At 46.7% G+C, this 25220-nt stretch overlaps 2 protein-coding genes across 6 annotated transcripts in view; both read left to right on the top strand.

Moving 5' to 3' along the window:
• The first annotated feature begins 378 nt into the window (after positions 1-378).
• The window catches only part of LOC311350520 (NLR family CARD domain-containing protein 3-like), a 114334-nt gene continuing 89492 nt past the window's right edge, over positions 379-25220 (top strand). For 2 of the 5 annotated variants that reach the window (XM_084470550.1, XM_084470548.1), the window contains exons 1-6: positions 379-511; positions 752-958; positions 1540-1644; positions 1817-1933; positions 2347-2463; positions 3409-3472. In XM_084470550.1, coding sequence (XP_084326676.1) covers positions 1562-1644; positions 1817-1933; positions 2347-2463; positions 3409-3472 — 381 coding nt within the window. In that variant the 5' untranslated portion in view covers positions 379-511; positions 752-958; positions 1540-1561. Of the gene's footprint in view, positions 512-751; positions 959-1539; positions 1645-1816; positions 1934-2346; positions 2464-3408; positions 3473-25220 lie in introns of those variants that run through there. The other 3 variants (XM_084470551.1, XM_084470555.1, XM_084470545.1) reach the window with 3 other exon arrangements.
• LOC311350064 (uncharacterized protein) lies at positions 4315-16902 on the top strand. The gene is given in 7 exon segments (XM_084470104.1): positions 4315-4469; positions 4472-5348; positions 5658-5831; positions 7375-7548; positions 7980-8153; positions 8750-8796; positions 16024-16902. Coding segments are annotated over 7 exon segments (2139 nt in total). The 5' UTR covers positions 4315-4333; the 3' UTR covers positions 16581-16902.

Genomic DNA, 25220 nt, shown 5'->3' with positions numbered 1-25220 from the left:
GCGATATCAGTGGAACCATTAAAGCTTTATTGTCCTTCATCCTTCACAGTCCAGACTCACACTGCCTGTTCACCGCTCAAAAACCACCGTCAAGAACTCCTGAGCCCGCCTCCACTGCTGCTGCTTGTTGCTAGGCTACGGTGCCCAGACGTCCACGGTCCTGGGGCCCTGTCCCCGTTCCTGGGGGCCCTATCCCTGCTGGATGTCCTGCAAATGTGCCAATCAAAAGTTAAAAGCTACTGTATATATATATATATATATATATATATATATATATATTTATGTAACTATATGTACACATTTGTCTGACAGCCTTGAGTTATTTACACCCTTAACATTCACTAGAATGCAGGAAATGAGGCAGTAATGAGAGCAACAGGAGCACCTACAGAAGAATGAGGGAAATATTGTACAAGGAAGACGTTCATCTCATCCTCATCTTCAAAACCGCTTATCCGGGGTCGGGTCGCGGGGGCAGCAGCTCTAGCAGAAAGAAGATTTTAATTTTAACGTAAATATGAAAAACTTTCAGCAATTTCTCTGTACGGCCCGCTGTCAGTTTGTCCATGAAGCTTTTCAGTTTTCAGCTCTGGCCTCAACTTTACTGTTTTATGAGTCAGTTATCTTATCATATACTAAAATGCTAAAAGGTTGGTTCTGTCTCTATGTATTATTTTATATCGTTAGTCAATCATTGATGTGTGTTTTAGTGTATTTCTGTGTACTTTGGTACAACACGTCATGTGTACAGTTATCAGCTGAACCCGATCCTCTAAGGAGCCCGACCTGCTATGAAGCCTTTGACCTTTGAAGCGGCTGGCCTTCAGCCAGCATCATGAAGGAGTTCAGCTCAGAGGTTTGAAGTCTCCTCAGTTGACCTGCAGCCTCCCACAGGAGGACAGGACACCTGGATGCTTTGATCTTTTCATACCACAACACCAACAACCGAAAACATAAGGTAAAGTATTTTAAACTTCATATGAATATTTGTGTGTTTGTGTGTGTGTGTGTCTGTCTAGTTAACAAACCAAACGTAATACTTCATAGGATATAAACCTATGATGTCTATAAAATGGGTTTTGAAACGTTTTCTATTCGACCTACCATTTGGTCATTTTTGTGGCCGATTGCAAATATGTTGAAAACCATTTGGTAAAATTAATAAGAGCCATTCTCCATAATATATTGCTAGCTAACTAGTTCTTGTTACTAAACGCACCAGAAGTGTAAATAGCTTCAGAAATAGATCGAAATCTCAACATTTTAAAGATAGCTCTGACGACCACCAGTCAACTTGTTCAGTTTTTATGGTAGAGGCGTGACGCATGAGGTGGGCGGGACTGAGCCCCTCTATGGTTGGCTCCCGAGCGCCCCCTGGTGGCCACTCTGGTGTACAGCAGCGTGAGGTCAAGTTAGAAACCACCTCTCAGTGTGTGTCTGCTGCTGGCTCACCTTCCCTCCACAGGTCCTGATAGAACCGTCTTACTCACCTTAACGCTGAGTGACCGTAGGAAAACAACATTGTAGGACAATGTGTAGGACTACAGGTCTCCAGTCTACTATGGATGAGGAGAGAGAGGAGGGGGGTCCTACCTCTAAGACCACTCTGTCTGGGGAACATGGCCGCCAGAGCAAAGCTGAGAGGTAAGAAGAGGATCTCTCACTGTCTGTGACTGTTGTCCATCTCAGAGCTCAGCAGTGATACATCATGACTCCATCATTAGTCTGAGTAAAAGCTGTATGTGTGTGTGTGTGTGTGTGTGTGTGTGTGTGTGTGTGTGTGTGTGTGTGTGTGTGTGTGTGTGTTGTGTTGAAGCCCAGAGCAGCAGCAGAGAGCAGACTCCCCTGGACCCAGCTGTGTCTCCATGAAGAGTGACCGCTCTATGGGTCATCCTCCTGACCTTAAAGATGGACGCCCCTCCAGAGAGGAGAGGTAGGAGTTTCAAACAGACAAAGAAACAGACCACTTGCAGTGTGTGTGCTCGTGCACACACAATAGCGCCTGAAAGCAGGACCGATTCCTTCCAGAATAGTCTTGTTGTAAATACTGGACATTTGGTGATAGTTCACATTCTTAGATCGCTGAGCCTCACAAACTATTTAGATGATATTACAAATAGACGGCTTTGAATGTCGAGCTGTGAAGCGCTTTTCCTGCCGGTGTTTATGTTGTGTTTGTACCTCTAAGACCACTCTGTCTGGGGAACATGGCCGCCAGAGCAAAGCTGAGAGTTAAGAAGAGGATCTCTCACTGTCTGTGACTGTTGTCCATCTCAGAGCTCAGCAGTGATACATCACGACACCATCATTAGTCTGAGTAAAAGCTGTGTGTGTGTTGTGTTGAAGCCCAGAGCAGCAGGAGAGAGCAGACTCCCCTGGACCCAGCTGTGTCTCCATGAAGAGTGACCGCTCTATGAATATACCTGTTGACTTTAAAGATGGACGCCCCTCCAGAGAGGAGAGGTAGGAATTTCAAACAGACAATGAAATACAGACCACTTGCAGGTATGCAAACTAGTCACCTTTTGGCGAAATTCGCCGTTTTGTAAACAAAATCGGCCACTTGTGTGATTCGTGGAGATCTGTTGAGAAAACATTTGGGGGGGGGGGGCGTAGTGCTACCGCGATTAGTCGACGATGAAGATTAGTCGACTGCAATTTTTATAGCCGACGAGTCGTTTTACTATTGACCGCCATTTATTTGGTTGTACTCCCCGGAGTACAACCCTGGAACCCCCAGTGGGTCTGTGTTTTTCTCGGCTCACGCATCATTCTCACCTTTTCACCCCAAGCCAGTTTGCATGCCTGCACTTGATATCTGACCCATATCTGAGTTCATCAGAACTGTTTCTCCCCCGGCTTGTCATCAGAATATGGATCAGTTGTTCTTCAGCCTGAGCACTACTGGAGTTGACGTCTTTCAGCAAGAGGACCCTGCTCCTCGTACCTCCAGCTCACTCACTTTCTGTCTCTTTGGATAAAAGACAAAATACGACCCCCACTTTTTAAAGGGCCGTTTCTGGAAAAATATATTTTTTAAGATGAAATCTGTTTTTATGAAGAAAATCATTTCATTTGAAAATCATAATAATTAAAACCGTTTGTTTTCCCAAAACCTTGCTTGCGCACCACAACAAAGAAAAGAGCAAACAAAAAGTACGGTAACTGTTAGGGCCCAGCTCCTACGGGGAAAGGGAAGCAGTATGGAACCACAAGGAGTCGGTCAAATGAAAGGCATTCATCACCAGGAAGACGGGAATGTCGTCTAGACCCTGAATACAAGACAACCCAACTTTTTCAGACACAATTCCGGGAAAGAAAATTCTCATATTCAGGTCAATACGGTAGTTCTAAATTAACATTCCTACGTTTATTTTGAATGAAATTCTATGTGTGTTCTCTCCACAGACACCAGGGGAGGTCGAAGGTTCCCAGTGGACCGTCTGTACAGCAGCAGCACACAGAGTTGAAGGTGTGTAAATGTACAACACTGAGTTCAGTCATGAATGACATGTGAACAACATCTCTCCTGGAGCTAACAGTCTGGAGCTAACAGTCTGGAGCTAACAGTCTCCAGGCTTCCCTCTTCAGACCAGCAGGACGTGAATCCAGGACAGACGCTTCTGATGTGCTCAGTTAGTTCACAGTAAAGTTCTCATTGATGTTTGTTCTGTTCCAGCGGATCAAGGAGAACGCACACGCTTTTCTAGACAAGGAGGTGGAGAAGCTCTGGAGGGTTCTCTACCCAGATTACCCACAATGCTCAGAGAGCCAGAGGGAGGAGGAGGAGGAGGTGGATGGTGAGGAGGAGGAGGAGCAGAGGAGGCGCGCCAGAGAGGGAGTGCTAGACATCACACTGCTCTGCATGAAGCAGTTGAAGCTGGAGGAGCTGGCCCACACACTGGCCAGCAAGAGCAGTAAGATACTCTTATTTTGAAAACAGATTAGAAAGTTTTTCTTATTTTAAAACAGAGCCGTAAGAGACTATTATATATTTTTTAAAGACCTGTACTATTTATAAACACACATTCTTCTGTTGTTTTTTAATTTAGAAATGATTGCTAATGAGTGCCAACATAAAATCAAGTCTCATCTGAAGGAGAAGACCCAATGTGTGTTTGAGGGAATCACTAAAGCAGGAGAGTCAAGACCTCTGAATGAGATCTACACAGAGCTCTACATCACAGACGGAGGCAGTGGAGAGGTCAACAAGGAACATGAGGTCAGACTGATTGAAACAGCTTCCAGGAAACCAGCCAGAGAGGAAACACCAATCAGATGTGAAGACATCTTTAAACCCTTACCAGGAAAGGATCAACCAATCAGGACAATAATGACAACTGGAGTGGCCGGCATTGGTAAAACCATCTTAACACACAAGTTCACTCTGGACTGGGCTGAAGGCAAAACCAACCACGACATACACTTCACATTTCCAATCACTTTCAGAGAGCTGAATTTACTGAGAGAAAAAAGTTTAGCTTAGTGGAACTTCTTTGTCACTTCTTTATTGAAACCAAAGAAGCAGGAATCTGCAGATACGACCGGTTCCAAGTTGTCTTCATCTTGGATGGTCTGGATGAGTGTCGATTTCCTCTGGACTTCCAGAACAACCCGATCTGGACTGATGTCACAGACTCCACCTCGGTGGACGTGCTGCTGACAAACCTCATCAGGGGCGACCTGCTTCCCTCCGCTCGCATCTGGATAACCACACGCCCTGCAGCAGCCAATCAGATCCCTGCTGATTGTGTTGACATGGTGACAGAGGTGAGAGGGTTCACTGACCCACAGAAGGAGGAGTACTTCAGGAAGAGATTCAGAGACGAGAAGCTGGCCAGCAGGATCATCTCCCATGTCAAGACACAACGAAGCCTCCACATCATGTGTCACATCCCAGTCTTCTGTTGGATCACTGCTACAGTTCTGGAGGACTTCTTCAAAACATCCCTGGGTGAAGAAGAGGTGCCCAAGACCATGACTCAGATGTACAGCCACTTCCTGAGGGTTCAGGCCATACAGGGGGACAGGAAGTATCATGGAAGAGCTGAAACAGATCATCACTGGAGTTCAGAGAGCAGGGAGATCATTGTTTCTCTGGGAAAACTGGCTTTTAACCAACTGGAGAAAGGCAACCTGATCTTCTACGAGGCAGACCTGGCAGAGTGTGGCATCGATATCAGAGCAGCCTCAGTGTACTCAGGAGTGTTCACCCAGATCTTTAAAGAGGAGTGTGGGCTGTACCAGGACAAGGTGTTCTGCTTTGTCCATCTGAGCATCCAGGAGTTTCTGGCTGCCCTTTATGACTTTAAGAACTTCATCGACGGTCAACCTTCAAAAAAATCAAGGTCTATTAAAAATAACCCTTATTTCTTCTACCAGAGTGCTGTGGACAATGTAGGTTCATTAATAACATGTACTACAATACGCAACACCATTTAAAGGTTACAATAATATACAAAACATTTCTGTATGTGTTCTAAGACCTTGTATTACAACACATGCAACACAATAATACTAGAATAATATAAACATCTACAATACATGTCTAAACTGACATGAAAGCTAAACTGACATATATTCAACCTACTTCATGTTAATAGTGATATAATTTCTGAAGAGTTACGTGTTCCTGTCTGTTTTTGTTTTGTTTAAAGGCTGACTGGCTGCCATCTGTCAGAGAGATGCTGTGAAGCTCTGGCCTCAGTTCTCAGCTCCAACTCCTCTAGTCTGAGAGAGCTGGACCTGAGTACCAATGATCTGCAGGATTCAGGAGTGAAGCTGCTCTCTGCTGGACTGGGGAGTCCACACTGTACACTGGAAACTCTCAGGTCAGTTTACTTAATGTGCATAATGAAGTTTTACTATCAGCAGACATTCAGCTGATTCTTAGATAGTGAAGTAGTTGTCACAAGTCTAGACATTATCATTGTATGCATGCCAACTAAAATACTTGGAAATACACTTGAGAAAATAAATTCTGCTCCTGTTTTTCTGAATTAACGACATAATTATGTTGAATTCTGAGTTTTTATGGAATAATAAGATGCTCTTTTTTTCTGAATTAGTGTTAATTATCGCATTATTCTGAGATAAGATTTCATGGCAAAAATAAATGTGCTGTTTTTGTGATTTAACGAGATACCTCCAAATCCCAAGAGAAGCTCTCCCCTCTATGGAGTACGGTAGCTGCTGCTCATCAGCCTTAAAGAACCAGTGAACCCAAAACTAAATTTTTTGGTTTTAAACGTCATTTGTTTTATTTGATCATCAATATAGTAATGTATTAATAATATATATAATATGATAAAAATGTATGCCATTTTATCACTGTTACTGAAATGAGTCCCAATTTAGAGAGAAAAGGGGTCAAATCGTATGTTTTTGCCATTCTCCCCAAAACACGCCGTGAACGTTCCACCCTGCTGAACGCAGGTGGCGTTCTTTACGTGACGTCAGACCTTTACCGAGGAAGTCTGACGTCATGACCGAGGGGCACCCCCCTCCTCTGTGAAGCTCCGTCTGAGCAGCTGTTAAGGGGAAGTAGAGCGAGTGGACCCAAATGCTCACACAGAGTGAGGCTGACAGACAGTAAATCAAAGGGTCTTCACTGAGGGACACAAATATGTAAAGGAGGGACTTGGGGCTTGAAGGCTGGAGGGTAGTCAGACAGGGGAGGGGTCAGTGACAGGAGGGTAGTCAGACAGGGGAGGGGTCGGTGACAGGAGGGTAGTCAGACAGGGGAGGGGTCGGTGACAGGAGGGTAGTCAGACAGGAGAGGGGTCGGTGACAGGAGGGTAGTCAGACAGGGGAGGGGTCGGTGACAGGAGGGTAGTCAGACAGGGGAGGGGTCGGTGACAGGAGGGTAGTCAGACAGGAGAGGGGTCGGTGACAGGAGGGTAGTCAGACAGGGGAGGGGTCGGTGACAGGAGGGTAGTCAGACAGGGGAGGGGTCGGTGACAGGAGGGTAGTCAGACAGGGGAGGGGTCGGTGACACTGTACAGGGAGGAGACAGTTGAGCCCAAGGACTCAACAATGTAGACACTAGGAGGGACCAGGGACGAGGTACTGACTGTTAAGTGTGAAACAACGATCTAGCGATGATTGTATGAATTAAAAATGTCTTAAGTTACATATTGAACTAGGGTCAGTTGTGTGAATATTTTTAATAGACAGTAGTTTAACTGTCTGTTAAAAATGTTCTGAAGAGTAACATGTTCCTGTCTGTTTGTGTGAGTGTAGAGCCCTAAAGTAGAATAACAGACTTCTTAAAAAGTTTCTTTGAAGACACGTTTTTTCAGTTGTTTCATCATTCATAAAACATTATAGATGTATAATTTATGTATAATTAAAACAACTGCATATTGTTTAAAGGCTGACTGGCTGCCATCTGTCAGAGAGATGCTGTGAAGCTCTGGCCTCAGTTCTCAGCTCCAACTCCTCTAGTCTGAGAGAGCTGGACCTGAGTACCAATGATCTGCAGGATTCAGGAGTGAAGCTGCTCTCTGCTGGACTGGGGAGTCCACACTGTACACTGGACACTCTCAGGTCAGTTTTAGTCAATGTGCAAAAACAATTAAACTAATTGTTGTATGAAATGTATTAATAATTACAATGTCAGTTTTACATAATGTGCAAACAGTTACGCCACAATGTTCCATATCAGAAGACATTTGATCGATTTCAAGTCGCCATTTTTGTTGATATAATGAGACTTATGTTATATTATTCAGTTATTCAGTGTGTAAATTATTGTTGAAGTTAAAGTTCTTCGTTACATTTTTGGATTTTTGGGAAATTATTTTGGACGTTCTGACCATAGACTGAATAGGTGTTCACTCTCGCCAATACATTCACACTGGTCTGTTCCCTGTTATCAAGACATTTTTACACAATGGTTCAGCATGTGTTGAACGTGTGTGTGTGTGTGTGTGTGTGTGTGTGTGTGTGTGTGTGTGTGTGTGTGTGTGTGTGTGTAGGTTGTCTGGCTGCCTGGTCACACAGGAAGGCTGTTTTTCTCTGGCCTCAGCTCTGAGCTCCAACCCCTCCCATCTGAGAGAGCTGGACCTGAGCTACAATCACCCAGGAGACTCAGGAGCTGCGCTGCTCTCTGCTGGACTGGAGGATCCACGCTGGAGACTGGACACTCTCAGGTATGGAGAGGACAGCTCACCACTCAGGGACAATGTCTCCTACAAGGATCAGTGGAACATGTTACTGTTATATAACTAGATAATGTGCTCTCATTTAGAAACAACAGTTATGTTAATATTTCAGTTTTTGAAGATGGCATGCTGCTCTCTCTTTGTTAACATGTGAATAATGTTTCCCTGTCTAAAGACAAAATGCTGCTCTCTCTTTGTTAACATGTGAATAATGTTTCCCTGTCTAAAGACAACATGCTGCTCTCTCTTTGTTAACATGTGAATAATGTTTCCCTGTCTAAAGACAACATGCTGCTCTCTCTTTGTTAACATGTGAATAATGTTTCACTGTCTAAAGACAACATGCTGCTCTCTCTTTGTTAACATGTGAATAATGTTTCCCTGTCTAAAGACAACATGCTGCTCTCTCTTTGTTAACATGTGAATAATGTTTCCCTGTCTAAAGACAACATGCTGCTCTCTCTTTGTTAACATGTGAATAATGTTTCCCTGTCTAAAGACAACATGCTGCTCTCTCTTTGTTAACATGTGAATAATGTTTCCCTGTCTAAAGACAACATGCTGCTCTCTCTTTGTCTCCCCAGTGTGGAGCACGGTGGAGAGTGGAGGATGAAACCAGCTCTAAAGAAGTGTAAGTGTCTGTTTAGTTTGATTCATCTCAACACACACTAACTATAGAGATGGAAAGTCAAATAATCCTGGGAATGAAGATGATGGTGGACATCACCTTCATCAAACTGTTGATGTTTAATAATTATATTCTACAATAATCTATATTTTGTTCTCGTTTGATATTTGCTTCCTAGTGAATGTTACGCAGCATTAAGAAATATTAACCGTGAGAGGCCAGCCGTACGAGGGCTGAAACGTGTCCGAGTTTGACCCCCGTGTGCAGGGTTCTAAATTAACTTTTTTGATTACCAGCCAATCAGAATTTCCACTAGCCAAATATTTTGTTGATATTTGTTGTTGATATTCTCAATCTCATCCCCTGCCTCCTTCCCCTTCTCGCCCCCAGACGTCTGTCCAACCAACCACCGCCGCGTTTAGTTTAACGCGGTGGTTCTCAAACTTTTTCGGTCATCCCCCACTTTGGACAAGGGGGGATTTTCAAGCCCCACCTGCCCCCATCGCCCCAACACAATGCTAATGAAATACGCCAAGCTTAACATTTCCAAACTTATTGAAGTAACATCAAGTTACATCATGTTGTATCTAAATTCTAACTAAATAACATCAAATAACAGCAAGTTCAACAATAGAGAAAATAAAAGTGCAGCTGTGTTATAACTTGCATCAAGTTCAAAAATAGAGAAAATAAAAGTGCAGCTGAAAGAAAAAAGAGCGAGATTTCTCCGGTGCTGGATCTGATGCCTATTCAGGAGCGGAGGAGTCAACTAAAACCGTCCACAGTGGATGATGTGCTTTTTTGCACGGCAATCTAAAGCACCACGCCAAACACCACTAGTGTAATTCCCCGGCGTTCCATCTTATGTGTCTGATTTTCCTTTTGGTGCGGGTCGGGCGTTGGTATCAATTTATAGTGTCGGAACACGGGTCGGATGTGGTTTTAAGTTTTGCGGGTAAGGACGGGTGCGGGTTTGCAAATAAGAGGCGTGCAGGACTCTGCTCTGCTCATCTCTCTCCACTCCGCTCTGCCTCTGGCTCACACACACTGCCCCGGCCCCGCTCTTCCACCACTCGCCTCACTTTTTAAAATCCCCTTCAGCGCGAAACATGCATTTGCAACATCTTGCTCCGACTGTTTTTGACTGACTCATTTTAAAATGTTTAGCTACCCTGGCCTACACCCAAATTTAGGATTGAGTTGCAATCGGCAAGGCAGGTTAACGAGCACAGCGACGCGGCGCCCCCGATATAGAACGACCAGTTGGAGCGCGGCGACGGCACCTATTTTATTGCATGAACAAATATTGATATATATCTTATATCGACATTCTGCTTGAAAATAGGAGATATGACTTTTGGCCCATATCGCCCAGCCCTACTGTCAAGCTTTCGCTCCTACCATAAGAAACATGGAGTTTTCAGTGACACTTCCTCCCGTTTGTCGCGCCCCACCTGCACGTCTCTATTCCCCACCAGTGGGGCGCGCCCCACACAACATCACGTAGCATCACGACAGTGCTCATGGGAAATGTAGTCAGTACTGCCCAGGGAGCGAGAACAGTACGACAATTCACCATGACGTCACAATTCGTTCTTCCGGGTGGCAAAAGCCGAAGCGTTCTCCGATGGCACCACTAGTAAACAAACCCTTCCATGTCATTTGACCAGGGCAGAGCGATCCAGAAAACAGAGTCAATGGCTTGAATGAATGGTTTTCTTCTTGCGGGGTGCTACAGGACGTCTCATTAATATATATAAATATAACTTATATTATATTATATTAATATTGTTTACGTCATTGTTTCAACTTCAGATCAACAATGGTTTTATCTATGTAACTATGTTCACAGTAGCCAGCTGGATGGCTTCAGGTCAGTGGCAGCCGCTCGCGTTCTGCCACCCGGAAGTGTCCTTACGGCTATTGTTTACTAACATTCTGAAGTGTCCTTATGGCTATTGTTTACTAACATTCTGAAGTGTCCTTACGGCTATTGTTTACTAACATTCTGAAGTGTCCTTACGGCTATTGTTTACTAACATTCTGAAGTGTCCTTACGGCTATTGTTTACTAACATTCTGAAGTGTCCTTACGGCTATTGTTTACTAACATTCTGAAGTGTCCTTACGGCTATTGTTTACTAACATTCTGAAGTGTCCTTACGGCTATTGTTTACTAACATTCTGAAATGCCGTGTAGAGTGGCTCTGAGATTGCCTCATGCATCACCGGCCAAACTGGCGTAAAGTAAGTTTTTATGAACACCCGCCAAAATTATTTTTAACCCGATATGATTTGTAGCTCCAATGCTACATGTGAGGGCCGCCCAGCGAGGACCCCCCCCCCCCCCTCCCCCATCCCATTTAGTAGATCTAAGGCCCAGACAGGACCAGTGCTTTAGTAGATCTAAGGCCCAGACAGGACCAGTGCTTTAGTAGATCTAAGGCCCAGACAGGACCAGTGCTTCATTCGTGCTTTCATTCAGGGAAACACAAGGAAGGTCTTACATTGTTTAGGAGATAAGGTAGGATATAATAATAACGACAATATCCGATGCCCCGCCCACAATCAGGACGGCGGCGGGAACAAGCAGCCTGTAGGGAACAGAGAGCGGAGGACTGTTAAGGCTGGTTATGGTCCCACGTTCACGCAACGCAAGGGGGTGACAGACCCCTTATGTCTTTGCGGACCCTCCTTGCGTCCACCGCGAGGGCCTGACGTGCGCCTCCCAGAAATTGTAATCTTCCGTCGAGGCGACGCAGCCGCAAGGGCTGTGATTGGTCCGCTCACTAAAACCCGACGCAGGACCAGAAAGGTTCAGGACTGCGTGGAAGCGTCTGCGGGGTCGTTGCGTCGACGTGGAACCATAAAGAGCCCTTTAGTCTGCCCTATAATAATGGAACAGCCCCTCATAGTGTCGCAGTACGGTATACCGATACTGAAACCGTGTCACAATAGCCGCCATTTAAACGCTACCATACCGCATGTTATTAGTAGTGCTACTCTAACAGTGAGTGTGTTAAAGGGGACATATCAACCGCCTCCGCCTGTCACTCACTCCCAACAGCGCTGCTATTCTGGTCCACTCTTTAGTCACCTCACGCCTGGATTACTGTAACTCCCTTCTGTTTGGTCTCCCCCACAAACTCCTCCATAAACTCCAACTGGTCCAAAACGCTGCTGCCCGTATTATCACCAAAACCCCTGCCATCTGTCACATCACCCCCGTCCTACGCCAACTTCACTGGCTCCCTATCAAACACAGCATAGAGTAAAAGATCCTCCTCAATGCATTCAATGCCATTCATAACCTTGCCCCCCCATATCTGTCTGACCTCATTCAAATCAATACTCCCACCCGGTCACTCAGATCCGCCTCCTCCATCAACCTACACGTCCCCCCAGCTCTTCTGTCCACCATGGGGGCACGAGCCTTCAGCCGCTCCGCCCCATGCCTCTGGAACAGCCTTCCCCCGGACATTAGAAACATGGACTCACCTATCACCTTCAAATCCCACCTCAAAACACACTTATTTAGGCAGGCATACTCACACATGGACTTGAAATCTGCTGCAAGCTCTGTGTCTTGATCTCTTTCTATGCTTGTTAGGTGACCTTGAGTGTCCTGAAAGGCGCCATATAAATAAAATGTATTATTATTATTATTATTATTATTATACTATGAAAACAGCACTTTTCCTGGGATTTGGGCTGTTGTTTTGGGTCTCTGGTGCTGCCACACGCATACAAACTTTGAAATAAGTCCGTACATGCTTTTTTGAGTGAGATATGCATTTCTGAAAGTACCCCGCCTACAGTTACCAAACGAGCGAGTCAGTTTCGGCGCCCCCTCCTACGCAGGAGGGGGGGGGGGGTACATTTGCATATTACCACCCACTTCCCCACCCCCCTCCAATCAGAGCATAGATACGATTTTGTCGTATTTTCCCGATAACGATGGATCCACGCTCGTACGATCCATCGTACGATGGATCTCACGCAGCATCGTTCATTTTAGGGGAGCGTTTCCCGAAACTCATCTTAACATGAACGCGCGTGCTCTGCTCTTACGACGTCGTAGGATTGTAGCTGTCTACTCACACGGTGCTGAAATGGGCTCCGTAGGAGGGGGACACGCAGGAATGTTGTTGGATTAAACTATATTTTGTGGCAGCAAAAAAATATCTCCCCATCAAGGCCAACAGCAGAGAAGCCTACGAAAAGAATAGACTAAGATGAATGCTACAAATATTAAAACACAATTTATAAGGTCTAGGCCGACATATGCTATATCAGTCCTAATCCCGAACGCACCGTGCGTACATTGTTTCACGGCATTTTCTCCCCTGAAATAATTCCATATTAAAAAAATAAAAAATATCATGTGTCTGTGTGACAACTAGGCCTATAGCATTTATTTAAATGTGCTGATTTCTGAAACATGCTTTGCGCCGCAAAGAGGGCAGACTTTCTCTGATTCCTGCATTCCGTTTCATTCAGTCATTCATTCAGTGATTGACGCGCCGCGCACTCTCTAGAAACTTTGGAGTCAACATTAAAAATGCAACGTTCCATTCATTCATTATCATTCAAACGCAGAGGCATTGACATGGCTATTGCTGTTGCTGGTCTAGATCGATTCCTGCATATTGTTGGGCAGGGGGTATGATGGTGCGGGCAATGTAAGCGGGAATGGCACGCATCGCAGCACAGTTTCCCGCAGCAGTCTACGTACAGAAAACCACGCTCTCAACTTGGCGATTGTGCACTCCACTAAGGTCAGGGAGTTCGTAACTGTCTAGACACGGTCCAATAAATAGTGAACTTCATCACAGCCTCACCGACGCGCCTACAGTGCTTTATGTCAAACAATCGCAACAAAAAACGCCTGCAGAAATTATCCGACACCCGCTGGTTTCAGCATGATTCATATACAGTATGTCTTCTGTCATTGATCAATATGAGGACATTTTAACCACGATGGTTGAATTAAAATCAGAGGGAGACAGCAAGTGCCGCTCGCAAGCGACCTCCCACACGAGCAACGGAATCATTTGATTTTATTATATGCCTTGTGATAGGGTTGCCTTGTGACGTGGCGTTTCATCGGTACATTTATTTTTGGAATTTTAAATTGCTGCAATAAATTATATTTGTGTTGACTTCTAACATGTCTCTGTCTTTGCTGTTTAAATCTAACAGTAGGCCTAGTCTACGAGTAATATATATGCGGGAACCACTGTTTTTGGGCTATTGCGAAATAGCGCCAGCTGGATATTCAGTGGTATTGGATGACGTGTTTTAATAAAACACATCCAATACACGGAATGTCCAGCTGGTGACTCCACTGAGGCTATAGTAACGATGCATCCTAGTGCTTAACGAGTACCCCTGTAGGCGTCGTTAGCTACGAGGGTTTTAACGACGTCGTTACGTAACGATGCTTTCGGGAAACGGTCCGAAAATTCTGCGATGATCGTACGACGGTGTTAACGACGTCGTTAGGCTAACGATGCTTTCGGGAAAGGGGGCCCTGGACCAGCGGACGAGCGCTGGGCGGAGATGTTTGCGCATTTCAGAAGCAGGGAGATTCCATACAGAAATAGATGTGACCGCCTGGCAGGGAGAAGCTCCCCCGCCGGAGCTCCCGGACTGCCGCCAGAACTCCGGCGGCAGTCCGGCAGGAGTACGGCGGGGGAGCTTCGGCGGCAGTCCGGCAGCTCAGCTCCGGGAGCACAATACCTTTCTCCTCCATGTCGCGGTTCAATCCGGACTTCAGAGAGTCAAAGCCAAAGTCCCTTTCCCCCAATTCTTCTGAACCATGGCCGAGATAACCCCCACTACGAGTCTTTACTTGTTGTGGAAGTACCAGAGACGTCAGACGCAGTCTTTATGATTCATAATATCATCAGAGGCGCACATAGCTTTTGGCCCTGATATTAGATATATTATATAGATACCTATATATTATATAATGTATTATTATTATTATTATTATTATATAGATATAGAGCTCAGGGAGTCCGCAAACGGCAACAATCACTTCTCCTCCATGCTGTGGTTCACTCTGACAGCTCATTGGTCAATGGGCAGAAGCTCATTTGCATGAAGGCTACAGACACCAGAAACAGCACATTGTGAAGGGACTGAAACAGAGGGGAATAGCAGTAGGAGAGATTTTGTTTCCCAGAAGCTATTTCCAGCAAACAGCTTCAAAAACATGTTTTCCTGAACTCATATGCTATGTTTACTTGTTGAGAAAACACCATAATATGTCCTCTTTAAGACCTCGTTCCTATGAGTTGCTTGGATGTGCGACCGCGGGACAGTGTGTGTGTGTGTGTGTGTGTGCGTGTGTGCGTGCGTGCGTGCGTGCGTGCGTGCGTGCGTGCGTGCGTGCGTGCGTGCGTGCGTGCGTGCGTGCGTGCGTGCGTGCGTGCGTGCTGTCATCAGTTATTATTTTCTCTCATATGGACACTAGCTTTCCTTTGAGAACCGGAGGCCTTCCTGCCAGTTGGCCTCATTTTTACTCCTGCGTAAAGTGCTGTACGTCGGTTACGGAGAGCCCTCTACGTCTCCGGCTGCATGAAATATTTCGTCCGTCACTCCGTCAAGCGACAACGGAGACGGCAAGGGCTGCGATTGGTCCTCTAAAAACATCATTTCCGGAATTACTTTTCCGGTTTGACTACTATCACAACGTAAACAACGTAAACAACGTAAACATCGGGCGGGAAATTGCATTGCGTATCCGGCACCACGACGGAGAACTATGAGGGCTCGAGGGGTCTCCGTGGTTACGCAGTTGTAGAAGTGTAACCAGCTCTACGCCTTATCTACGCCTCTTGCACACTACCTCCGTCAACGGACGCATCTCATTGACTTTGCATGGGGCGCCCTCGAAATGCATTGTGGGTCCGTCCGTCAAGTCGGCTCCGTGGCCGGCGTCAAAAGTTGAGAAATGTTCAACTTTTCAGGCAACGACGGAACCGTCAGCCAATAAAATCGCGTTATGCAAATATACGCAAGTGCACTGTCCAATGAAATCGCCTTTGTAATACAACCCGGGAAAACAGGGATGCGTCAAAAAGCCCCCATCCGTCGACTGACGGAGGTAGTGTGCACGAGGCGTAAGTCTCTCTTATTTCATTCACCGAACATCGAGTGGAGGAGATCTATGAAAGAACGGTCAACACTGAACGATGGTAACGGTGTCTTGTTCTCCCCTCAGATGCCTGTGAACTCACACTGGACCCAAACACAGCCAACAGACGACTCTCTCTGTCTGAGGACAACAGAAAGGTGACGAAGGTTAAAGAGCGGCAGCCGTATCCTGATCACCCAGAGAGATTTGACCGCTGGCACCAGGTGTTGGGAAGAGAGGTTCTGACTGGTCGCTGTTACTGGGAGGTAGAGAGGGAAGGAGGTGTTAAAGTAGGAGTGACATACAGAGGAATCACAAGGAGAGGAGAGGGTGATGACAGCCTGTTTGGAGGGATCAACAAGTCCTGGTGTCTTTATTGTCTTGATGGTGGTTACTCTGCCCTGCACAACAATATACAAACCTCCATCCGTCTCCGCCCCGCTGGCTCTAACAGAGTAGGAGTGTATCTGGACCGGCCTGCTGGCACTCTGTCCTTCTACAGAGTGTCCCCAGGTGGAGGAGGGTCCTCAGACACACTGACACACATCCACACCTTCAGGACCTCCTTCACCCAGGAGGACCTCCTCCCTGGGTTTGGGTTGTGGAGTTCTGGTATCTCAGTCTCTCTGAGTCAGTTGTATTGACACACACACACACACACACACACACACGTTCTTTTTTTATGCAACAGGGAATTCATTATCCTCAATATCATATCTTTGGCTTCCTCTACAGTTATTAAAAGTATTATGCATTGAGCTTCCTCTACAGTTAGAAAGATGAATTGTTCAGATGAGGAGAGTTTGATGATGAAAGCTATTTTAAAAAGGTGTGTTTTCAGTGATGCTCAATAAATCGCTCAGTTATCAGTAATTATTACATTCTATCTTTAGTGATCGCTCTATTGGTAAATTCTGTATGATGTAATATGTCGTTTTTTAAACAAATAAAATAAATTTGGTGCTATAACCGAGTCTGGCCACTAGATGGTAGTGTTTCTACTTTATTCTAATTGTATGAATCGGAGCGGAGCGGAGGGGGGCGGGGGGGGGGGGGGGGGGGGGCGGGGGCCCGGGGGGCGGGGCCGGGGGGGGCAGGGCCAGCTGAACCATCGTCGATGTCAGTGAGCAGGCTTGAGACGGTCCCGCTCTGGTTCACAGTTATTATATATTAATTAATAATATATATAATATATATAATATAATTATTTAAGCAATAGATCACGACAGGCTGTGGTATACGCCCATTATACCAGTTAAGGGGCGTTGTTCGACCCCCTTCACTGTGGTATAATGACCGTATACCACTGACTGAAGTGATCTATTGCTTTTATAAAACGGTTACGTAAATATGGCGAAATGAAAGTCATAGACACCCTCAATTTTGAAAAAGCCAGAAAGTCGGAAAAGCATTTTTTTTTAACGAATACAAAAAAGTAGTCCCTCCTGGCTGCCGGCAAAGTGTACGGCGGTTGCTATGCAACACACTGTAGCGTCCTTCAGAGAGAAGGCTAGGCTAAAGACGGTAGCTTGGTTCGCCGGCAATTTAGCCTACTATCAAGTTCACTCGAACTCGATAGTAGGCTAAATTGCCGACCGTGTGCCTATTGCTTTACAACATTTCCACCCTCTCCAGCAATCAACATGTTTTTTGGCTTATTATTATTATTATTATATAGATATAGAGCTCAGGGAGTCCGCAAACGGCAACAATCACTTCTCCTCCATGCTGTGGTTCACTCTGACAGCTCATTGGTCAATGGGCAGCAGCTCATTTGCATGAAGGCTAAAAGCTATCGCTTTTATATATACATAAACAACAGTTCAAGTTAGGCGCGGAGTGATACTGAACTGAACTACTACTACTACTTACTGTAAACTGAACGGGCGTCATAGCTGTGTGTATACGCTCAATATACAACAGTTGGGAACCAATCAGATCGCTTGATTTAGGCCCCCCGTTTTATAATATTATATATAATATATATATAATATTAATGGAATGGGATGAGTTTATTGCAGTTTAAACTGCTGCCGATTGGCAAGGAAAATCCTGTGTGCTTCCGCAGCCAGCTGGCGGTAGTCCTTTGAGGCGGAGAAGGGGGAGCAGGCTGGCGCAGTGCGCACAGGCGCTGGAAGCTGCCGCAGGAAAATGTGAGTAAACAGGAATGCGGGATCAGCCGAACCCAGCACAGCCAGCATCCTCTCCATCAACTCGGACGGCCTGCTGTCCCCTAGGCCGTTAAGGGACAGCAGGCCGTCTGCTTTCTCCAGCTCCGACAGTTCGAAAAGTTTCATCAGGAATGCTTTGAGCGCGTCGTACTTCCCGACAGCCGGTGGAGCCTCTAGCAGTGCCATCGCTCTGGCCGTCGTCGAGGCATCCAACGCCGCCACCACATGGAAGTACCTCGTAACGTCCTGCGTTATTATATATATTGTTTTTAGTGTTTCTGCATTTTATATCTATTTATATATTATTATTTTTACATATATATATATGTGTGTGCATGGTTTTAATTAAAAGGACTTCCTGCATATCTTAACATGAATTTTAGATTGCAGTGTGCTTCCTTTTTTATCCAAAACTTTTTATCCTATATTCTTTATTTATTCATATGCATGCGTTTTAATTATTATTTTTGATGATTTATTATTTATGAGAGGATGTGTATGGATGGGTCTGAGTGTGTGTGTGTGTGTGTGTGTTGTGGCAACCCGCCTCGGGGAGTGAACCCGCCTTACTCAAACAGCACGCAAATCGATTGGGTGTTACGCCACAAAGGCTCGTTTAATCAAACATAAAGTCTCTTTTATGAAAAGAACAAAAAGATGGTTGTGTGGCGCAGCCACAACGGCTGGACTCTCCGTCCACCCAGCCACGAGAGAGCCCCGAATGAACGTGGAAGCCAGCCTTTTAAGCAGGCTTCCTCAGGTGCTCTGCATTGCGTTGATTGGGACCGGGCCGGGTTGCCACAGTGTGTGTGTGTGTGTGTGTGGATCTCTCCCCCTTCTTTTTATTCATTTTACCTGCTCTTTTTAATAGATGTGTTTTTAATCGATCCCGGTTGCTGTGCTGGCTGCTGCCCCACTAAGGGAGGCCTCTCGGCGGGGGTGATTGTACATCGCAGGTGAACAGGGAGTCCAGACACACAACGGACACACCTGGAGACTTCCTTTGACCAAATATGGTCACAATGTCCTCCCCGGTCATCCTCCGAAGCCTCCGGCGACCAATCAGAGCCCTGGGAACGTCTCCGGCCAACCGCGGCTCGTTACGGTTGGTTGTTGATGAATCGATTGTTTTGATTGGCTCAAACGGGTGCCAGGTGATGTCATCATTCAGACCAGGCACCGACGGCTCTGAGACAATCAGGGACAGTGATTGGTGCGTTTTGGTGGATGTGTCCCACACACACACACACACACACACACACACACGCACACACACGCACACACACACGCACGCACACACACGCACACACACACACACACACACACACACACACACACACACACACACACACACACACACACACCGTCCTCTGGTTGGACCCGGACGGGGGGGAGGAGTCAGCGTTCTGATGTCTGACCCGGCGCTAGCTTATCTGTAAAACACAACGACAACAGAAACAGCTTTTCCTTTTGTCTTGTTGTGGCGTCCGCGTGTCCGTCCGCTTCCCCGCTGGAGGCCAGACTGTAAACCAGGGGGGGGGGGCTCAGCTGGCCGCCTTGTGGCGCCCCCCACAGCAGCCCCACGCCAGGGCGGCGCGGTGGCAGGCATGGAGGGGGGGGGGGTAGAGACACAGGCAGGGCGCCACCAGGGAGAGGGCCCCCAGGGCCCCCAGGGCCAGCCAGCGCGGCCCCCGCCGGGCCCCGCCCTCACAGGAGCAGGGGTCAGAGAAGTCCCCCTCGGGGTCCGACATGCGGTGGTGCAGCATGCTGTCGGCCACATGCAGCTGACCCGCCGCACGCCGCCGCCCACCGCGTCCGGCGCGTCCTGGCACCGGCCCCTCCGATTGGCCGAGGGGTAGAACGTCTCGCCGCAGTGTTCGCACTGAGCGCGCCCGGAGCGGCCCGCCTTCCCGCCCTTCATCCCACCGCCGCCGCCGTCCTCGTCAGAGGGGGAGGAGCCGGGGAGGAAGGGGCGTGGCTGGGCGGAGACCACGCCCGAGAAGCCCCCGTGGCGGGCGTGGCCGGGGGCCCACGGGGCCGTCGGGGGGCGGGGCCAGGGGGTAGGAGTACTCGTGCTTGGGGCCGTCCGTCTTGGAGAAGTGCACGTAGGAGGAGGACGGGTCGCTGGGCAGGAAGTGGTCGCGCACGGCGGCGTGGCGGTAGTCCTCGTAGCCGGTCCGCCACGCCCGCTCTGGACCGGACTCCCAGCCCCGCTCTGGACCGGACTCCCAGCTCCGCTCTGGACCGGACTCCCAGCTCCGCTCTGGACCGGACTCCCAGCTCCGCTCTGGACCGGACTCCCAGCTCCGCTCTGGACCGGACTCCCAGCCCCGCTCTGGACCGGACTCCCAGCTGCATCACGTTTTGAACTACACACTTTTTCCATCTAGTTTCGACTGAGTTTTTGGATTTTCGGTGCTGTTAAAGTAGCATTAATAATCGACAATCCAAAAAGCCAGTCGAAACTAGATGGAAAAAGTGTGTAGTTCAAAGGGCCGGTCAGAGCTGCTCAACGCCCCGGGCCTTCCTCACCACCTGCCCTGATGTGTGAGGGGGGGAGCTGCTGGGGGTCCACTATTCTGCTGGCAGTTTTCACGACTCTGGATAGACTGGTTTTGTTGTGCACTGAAACATGAGCAAAGCAAGAGATAAAACCAAAGGTTACAATGGACTCAATGAAAGACCTATGAAATAAAACCATCAGTTTCTTGTCAACGTTAAACGTATTCAATCAAAGTAGAGTCTCTGCACGCCCTTCTTGCATATTGCAGATGTGTTTGACTCCAAGGTTAAGTACTCATCAACCACTGTTCCCGGGTGTCTGTAGGACAGTCTTCACAGACGGGCCCTTAATCGTACACGGTGAGGATGAGTGGGGAGTTCTACGGCGGTCGGTTCCACAGAGTCGTCCACCACGGGCCCAGGATTAGCCTCTCCGTCCTGGAGCACACTGATCACAACAGTGTCATCAGCGACCTTCAGGAGAAGTCTGTTGTCATGGTGAGATCCCCCCCAACGGCCATCGGCCAATCAACAAGGAGAGAGAGCCCTGAGCTCTCCAGAACCACGTGCATCGATGCCGCCCCCCCAAGAGTCAGAACTAATTAGTATACGGAGGAGAATTAGCATATCTGTTGTATGGATTTAGATGTAACATTTAACATTGAGATATAAAGATTTAGATTTATATACACGATTTATCCTCAGATTCAGCATTAAGCAGCTAAATCTGGAACAAGTGAAGAATGTTTTTCACCAGCAAAGGTTTACAAACGGCCCCCAATAGGTGTTATGCACCTGAATGTAGGCCTATGCCTGGTCTAAATGTTATTCACCTTAATGTAGGCCTATTACTTTACCAAAACAGAACGTACACCAGTAGCCTACTTCATATATATTACTTTAATAAAACATAACGTACAGCAGTAGGCTACTTTATGTGCTTCATATAAAACTGTTCTATAAAAACACATCAGTCCAGGAGTAAAGGGCAGAAGTCTAAGATATAGATTACAATAATATCAAGAGAGACATTTTAATATCATTAATCTGATGTTTTCACAGTATCACAGTATCAAACTGTGTTCCCGTTGGTATGTAATCATTAATGTATTCCTATAGTTGAGGATATTTGTTGTGGAGTTCCCTTATCTTTAATCATCTTCATTAATATGGACCAGCGATATCAGTGGAACCATTAAAGCTTTATTGTCCTTCATCCTTCACAGTCCAGACTCACACTGCCTGTTCACCGCTCAAAAACCACCGTCAAGAACTCCTGAGCCCGCCTCCACTGCTGCTGCTTGTTGCTAGGCTACGGTACCCAGACGTCCACGTTCCTGGGGGCCCGTCCTGGGGCCCTGTCCCCGTTCCTGGGGGCCCGTCCTGGGGCCCTGTCCCCGTTCCTGGGGGGCCGTCCTGGGGCCCTGTCCCCGTTCCTGGGGGGCCGTCCTGGGGCCCTGTCCCCGTTCCTGGGGGGCCGTCCTGGGGCCCTGTCCCCGTTCCTGGGGGGCCGTCCTGGGGCCCTGTCCCCGTTCCTGGGGGCCCTATCCCTGCTGGATGTCCTGCAAATGTGCCAATCAAAAGTTAAAAGCTACTGTATATATATATATATATATATATATATATATATATATATTTATGTAACTATATGTACACATTTGTCTGACAGCCTTGAGTTATTTACACCCTTAACATTCACTAGAATGCAGGAAATGAGTAATGAGAGCAACAGGAGCACCTACAGAAGAATGAGGGAAATATTGTACAAGGAAGACGTTCATCTCATCCTCATCTTCAAAACCGCTTATCCGGGTTCGGGTCACGGGGGCAGCAGCTCTAGCAGAAAGAAGATTTTAATTTTAACGTAAATATGAAAAACTTTCAGCAATTTCTCTGTACGGCCCGCTGTCAGTTTGTTCATGAAGCTTTTCAGTTTTCATCTCTGGCCTCAACTTTACTGTTTTATGAGTCAGTTATCTTATCATATACTAAAATGCTAAAAGGTTGGTTCTGTCTCTATGTATTATTTTATATCGTTAGTCAATCATTGATGTGTGTTTTAGGACAGTGTATTTCTGTGTACTTTGGTACAACTCGTCATGTGTACAGTTATCAGCTGAACCCGATCCTCTAAGGAGCCCGACCTGCTATGAAGCCTTTGACCTTTGAAGCGGCTGGCCTTCAGCCAGCATCATGAAGGAGTTCAGCTCAGAGGTTTGAAGTCTCCTCAGTTGACCTGCAGCCTCCCACAGGAGGACAGGACACCTGGATGCTTTGATCTTTTCATACCACAACACCAACAACTGAAAACATAAGGTAAAGTATTTTAAACTTCATATAAATATGTGTGTGTTTGTGTGTGTGTGTGTGTGTGTGTGTGTGTGTGTGTGTGTGTGTCTAGTTAACAAACCAAACGTAATACTTCATAGGATATAAACCTATGATGTTGAAGTTTATAAAATGGGTTTTGAAACGTTTTCCATTCGACATTATATTCGTCATTTTTGTGGCCGATTGCAAATATGTTGAAAACCATTTGGTATAATTAAAAAAGAGCCATTCTCCATAATATATTGCTAGCTAACTAGTTCTTGTTACTAAACGCACCAGAAGTGTAAATAGCTTCAGAAATAGATCGAAATCTCAACATTTTAAAGATAGCTCTGACGACCACCAGTCAACTTGTTCAGTTTTTATGGTAGAGGCGTGATGCATGAGGTGGGCGGGACTGAGCCACTCTATGGTTGGCTCCCGAGTGCCCCCTGGTGGCCACTCTGGTGTACAGCAGGCCAAGTTAGAAACCTCCTCTCAGTGTGTGTCTGCTGCTGGCTCACCTTCCCTCCACAGGTCCTGATAGAACCGTCTTACTCACCTTAATGAACGCTGAGTGACCGTAGGAAAACAACATGTTGTGTTTGTGTAGGACTACAGGTCTCTGGTCTACTATGGATGAGGAGAGAGAGGAGGGGTGTTCTACCTCTAAGACCACTCTGTCTGGGGAACTTGGCCGCCAGAGCAAAGCTAAGAGGTAAGAAGAGGATCTCTCACTGTCTGTGACTGTTGTCCATCTCAGAGATCAGCAGTGAAACATCATGACACCATCTTTAGTCTGAGTAAAAGCTGTGTGTGTGTGTGTGTGTGTGTGTGTGTGTCTCTGTGTGTGTGCATGCGTGCGTGCGTGCACGTGTGTGTGTGTGTTGTGTTGAAGCCCAGGGCAGCAGAAGAGAGCAGACTCCCCTGGACCCAGCTGTGTCTCCATGAAGAGTAACCACTCTATGAGTATACCTGTTAAGTTTAAAGATGGACGCCCCTCCAGAGAGGAGAGGTAGGAGTTTCAAACATACGATGAAACCAGACCAGTTGGTTGTTATCAGACTCTACTGATCAGATAGCCTGGAAATCCAGACCCACCTTTAGAAAGCTGTAGGGTCTGGCAACGAGTAATGAAAATGGCCCAACTCGAGGGGCGGAACCAAGCATGCATTTTAAAATATCACTGCACTACTCAATTGGATAACACTACGACCAATCAGAAGAATACAAGGGGTGACGTATCCAGACCAGCGGAGCTAACCAATAGATAAGACTTGCCGTATCCGATCTGTGAAACAGCAACGCTTTCGGCCCGTCTATATCAGATACACGGATGTGATCGGTTAGTGTGCTGGGAGAGGGGCATTGGGGAGTGAGTATATTGCTCGTTCCCAGAGTGACTTGCTGAGCAAATTCAAAGTGTGCTCTCGCGAGAACTCAGTATTCAGTGAGTATTGAGTACACTGAGAATTCAGTGTTGTCTCTCTAGAGTTCACATCCAATAATCAGAGTATTCTTAATGCCCGTGTCACACTGTCCCGAAATTGACACCAGATAAACACGAATGTGGAATTTTGAATTTCGCACGAAGATGGCCCCGAACTTGGTCAACAGCCGAAGCAAGTACAATGCCTACAGAAGGTCAAACGATGGCACCCGAACCACACACACGAGACGTCGTATTGAGGGTACGATGCGTTTGAACTAGGTCACGAAGGCGTCACGTTACCAACATCCCGTTGGTATAACACCTTCATATAATCATCTATCTGATATTTAGATATCTATCGTATCTAAATAATCTATAATCGATATATAATATATTTGTCGCAGCCGTTCAAATGAGGCTATTGATTTTCTGTTAAAGGTGTCTGACTTGTTTATTTATGAATCATATCCATTTTTTGAGACCCGCACCTGCAAAGTTCAGCACCAGATCCGACCTGTCATCCGTGATCAAAATGAAATCCGCACCAAAACATCGAAAGGATCTCCTTTGGGTGGCTTTCACTCGATTTATGCAGTCTTCGGGCAGAGCAGTGTCATCGCTGGAGTCCCCGCTCCACGTCTGACAAATGATCAGCTGTTGGAACCAGACTAGGTCTCTTCGCAGCTGGGAGTCAAGTGTCGTATCGTTGACTAAAACGGACGTTACAATCCGCCTGTTTTAGCAACTTTTATGCGGGTACCCGACCCGTTGCAGGACTAATATTATATAATAGCCTACTGTTTATGCTGAGACTGCTTTGCTTTTTGCTACCTGTAGGATCTGTGTGCGGGCTTTGCGCGCAGGTATCT

This window comes from Micromesistius poutassou, assembly GCF_964030765.1.
Source record: "Micromesistius poutassou genome assembly, chromosome: 7".
NCBI classification, from domain to species: domain Eukaryota; kingdom Metazoa; phylum Chordata; class Actinopteri; order Gadiformes; family Gadidae; genus Micromesistius; species Micromesistius poutassou.
The sequence above is the reverse complement of the archived record's forward strand: the minus strand, read 5'-3'. Positions and strand labels throughout refer to the sequence as shown.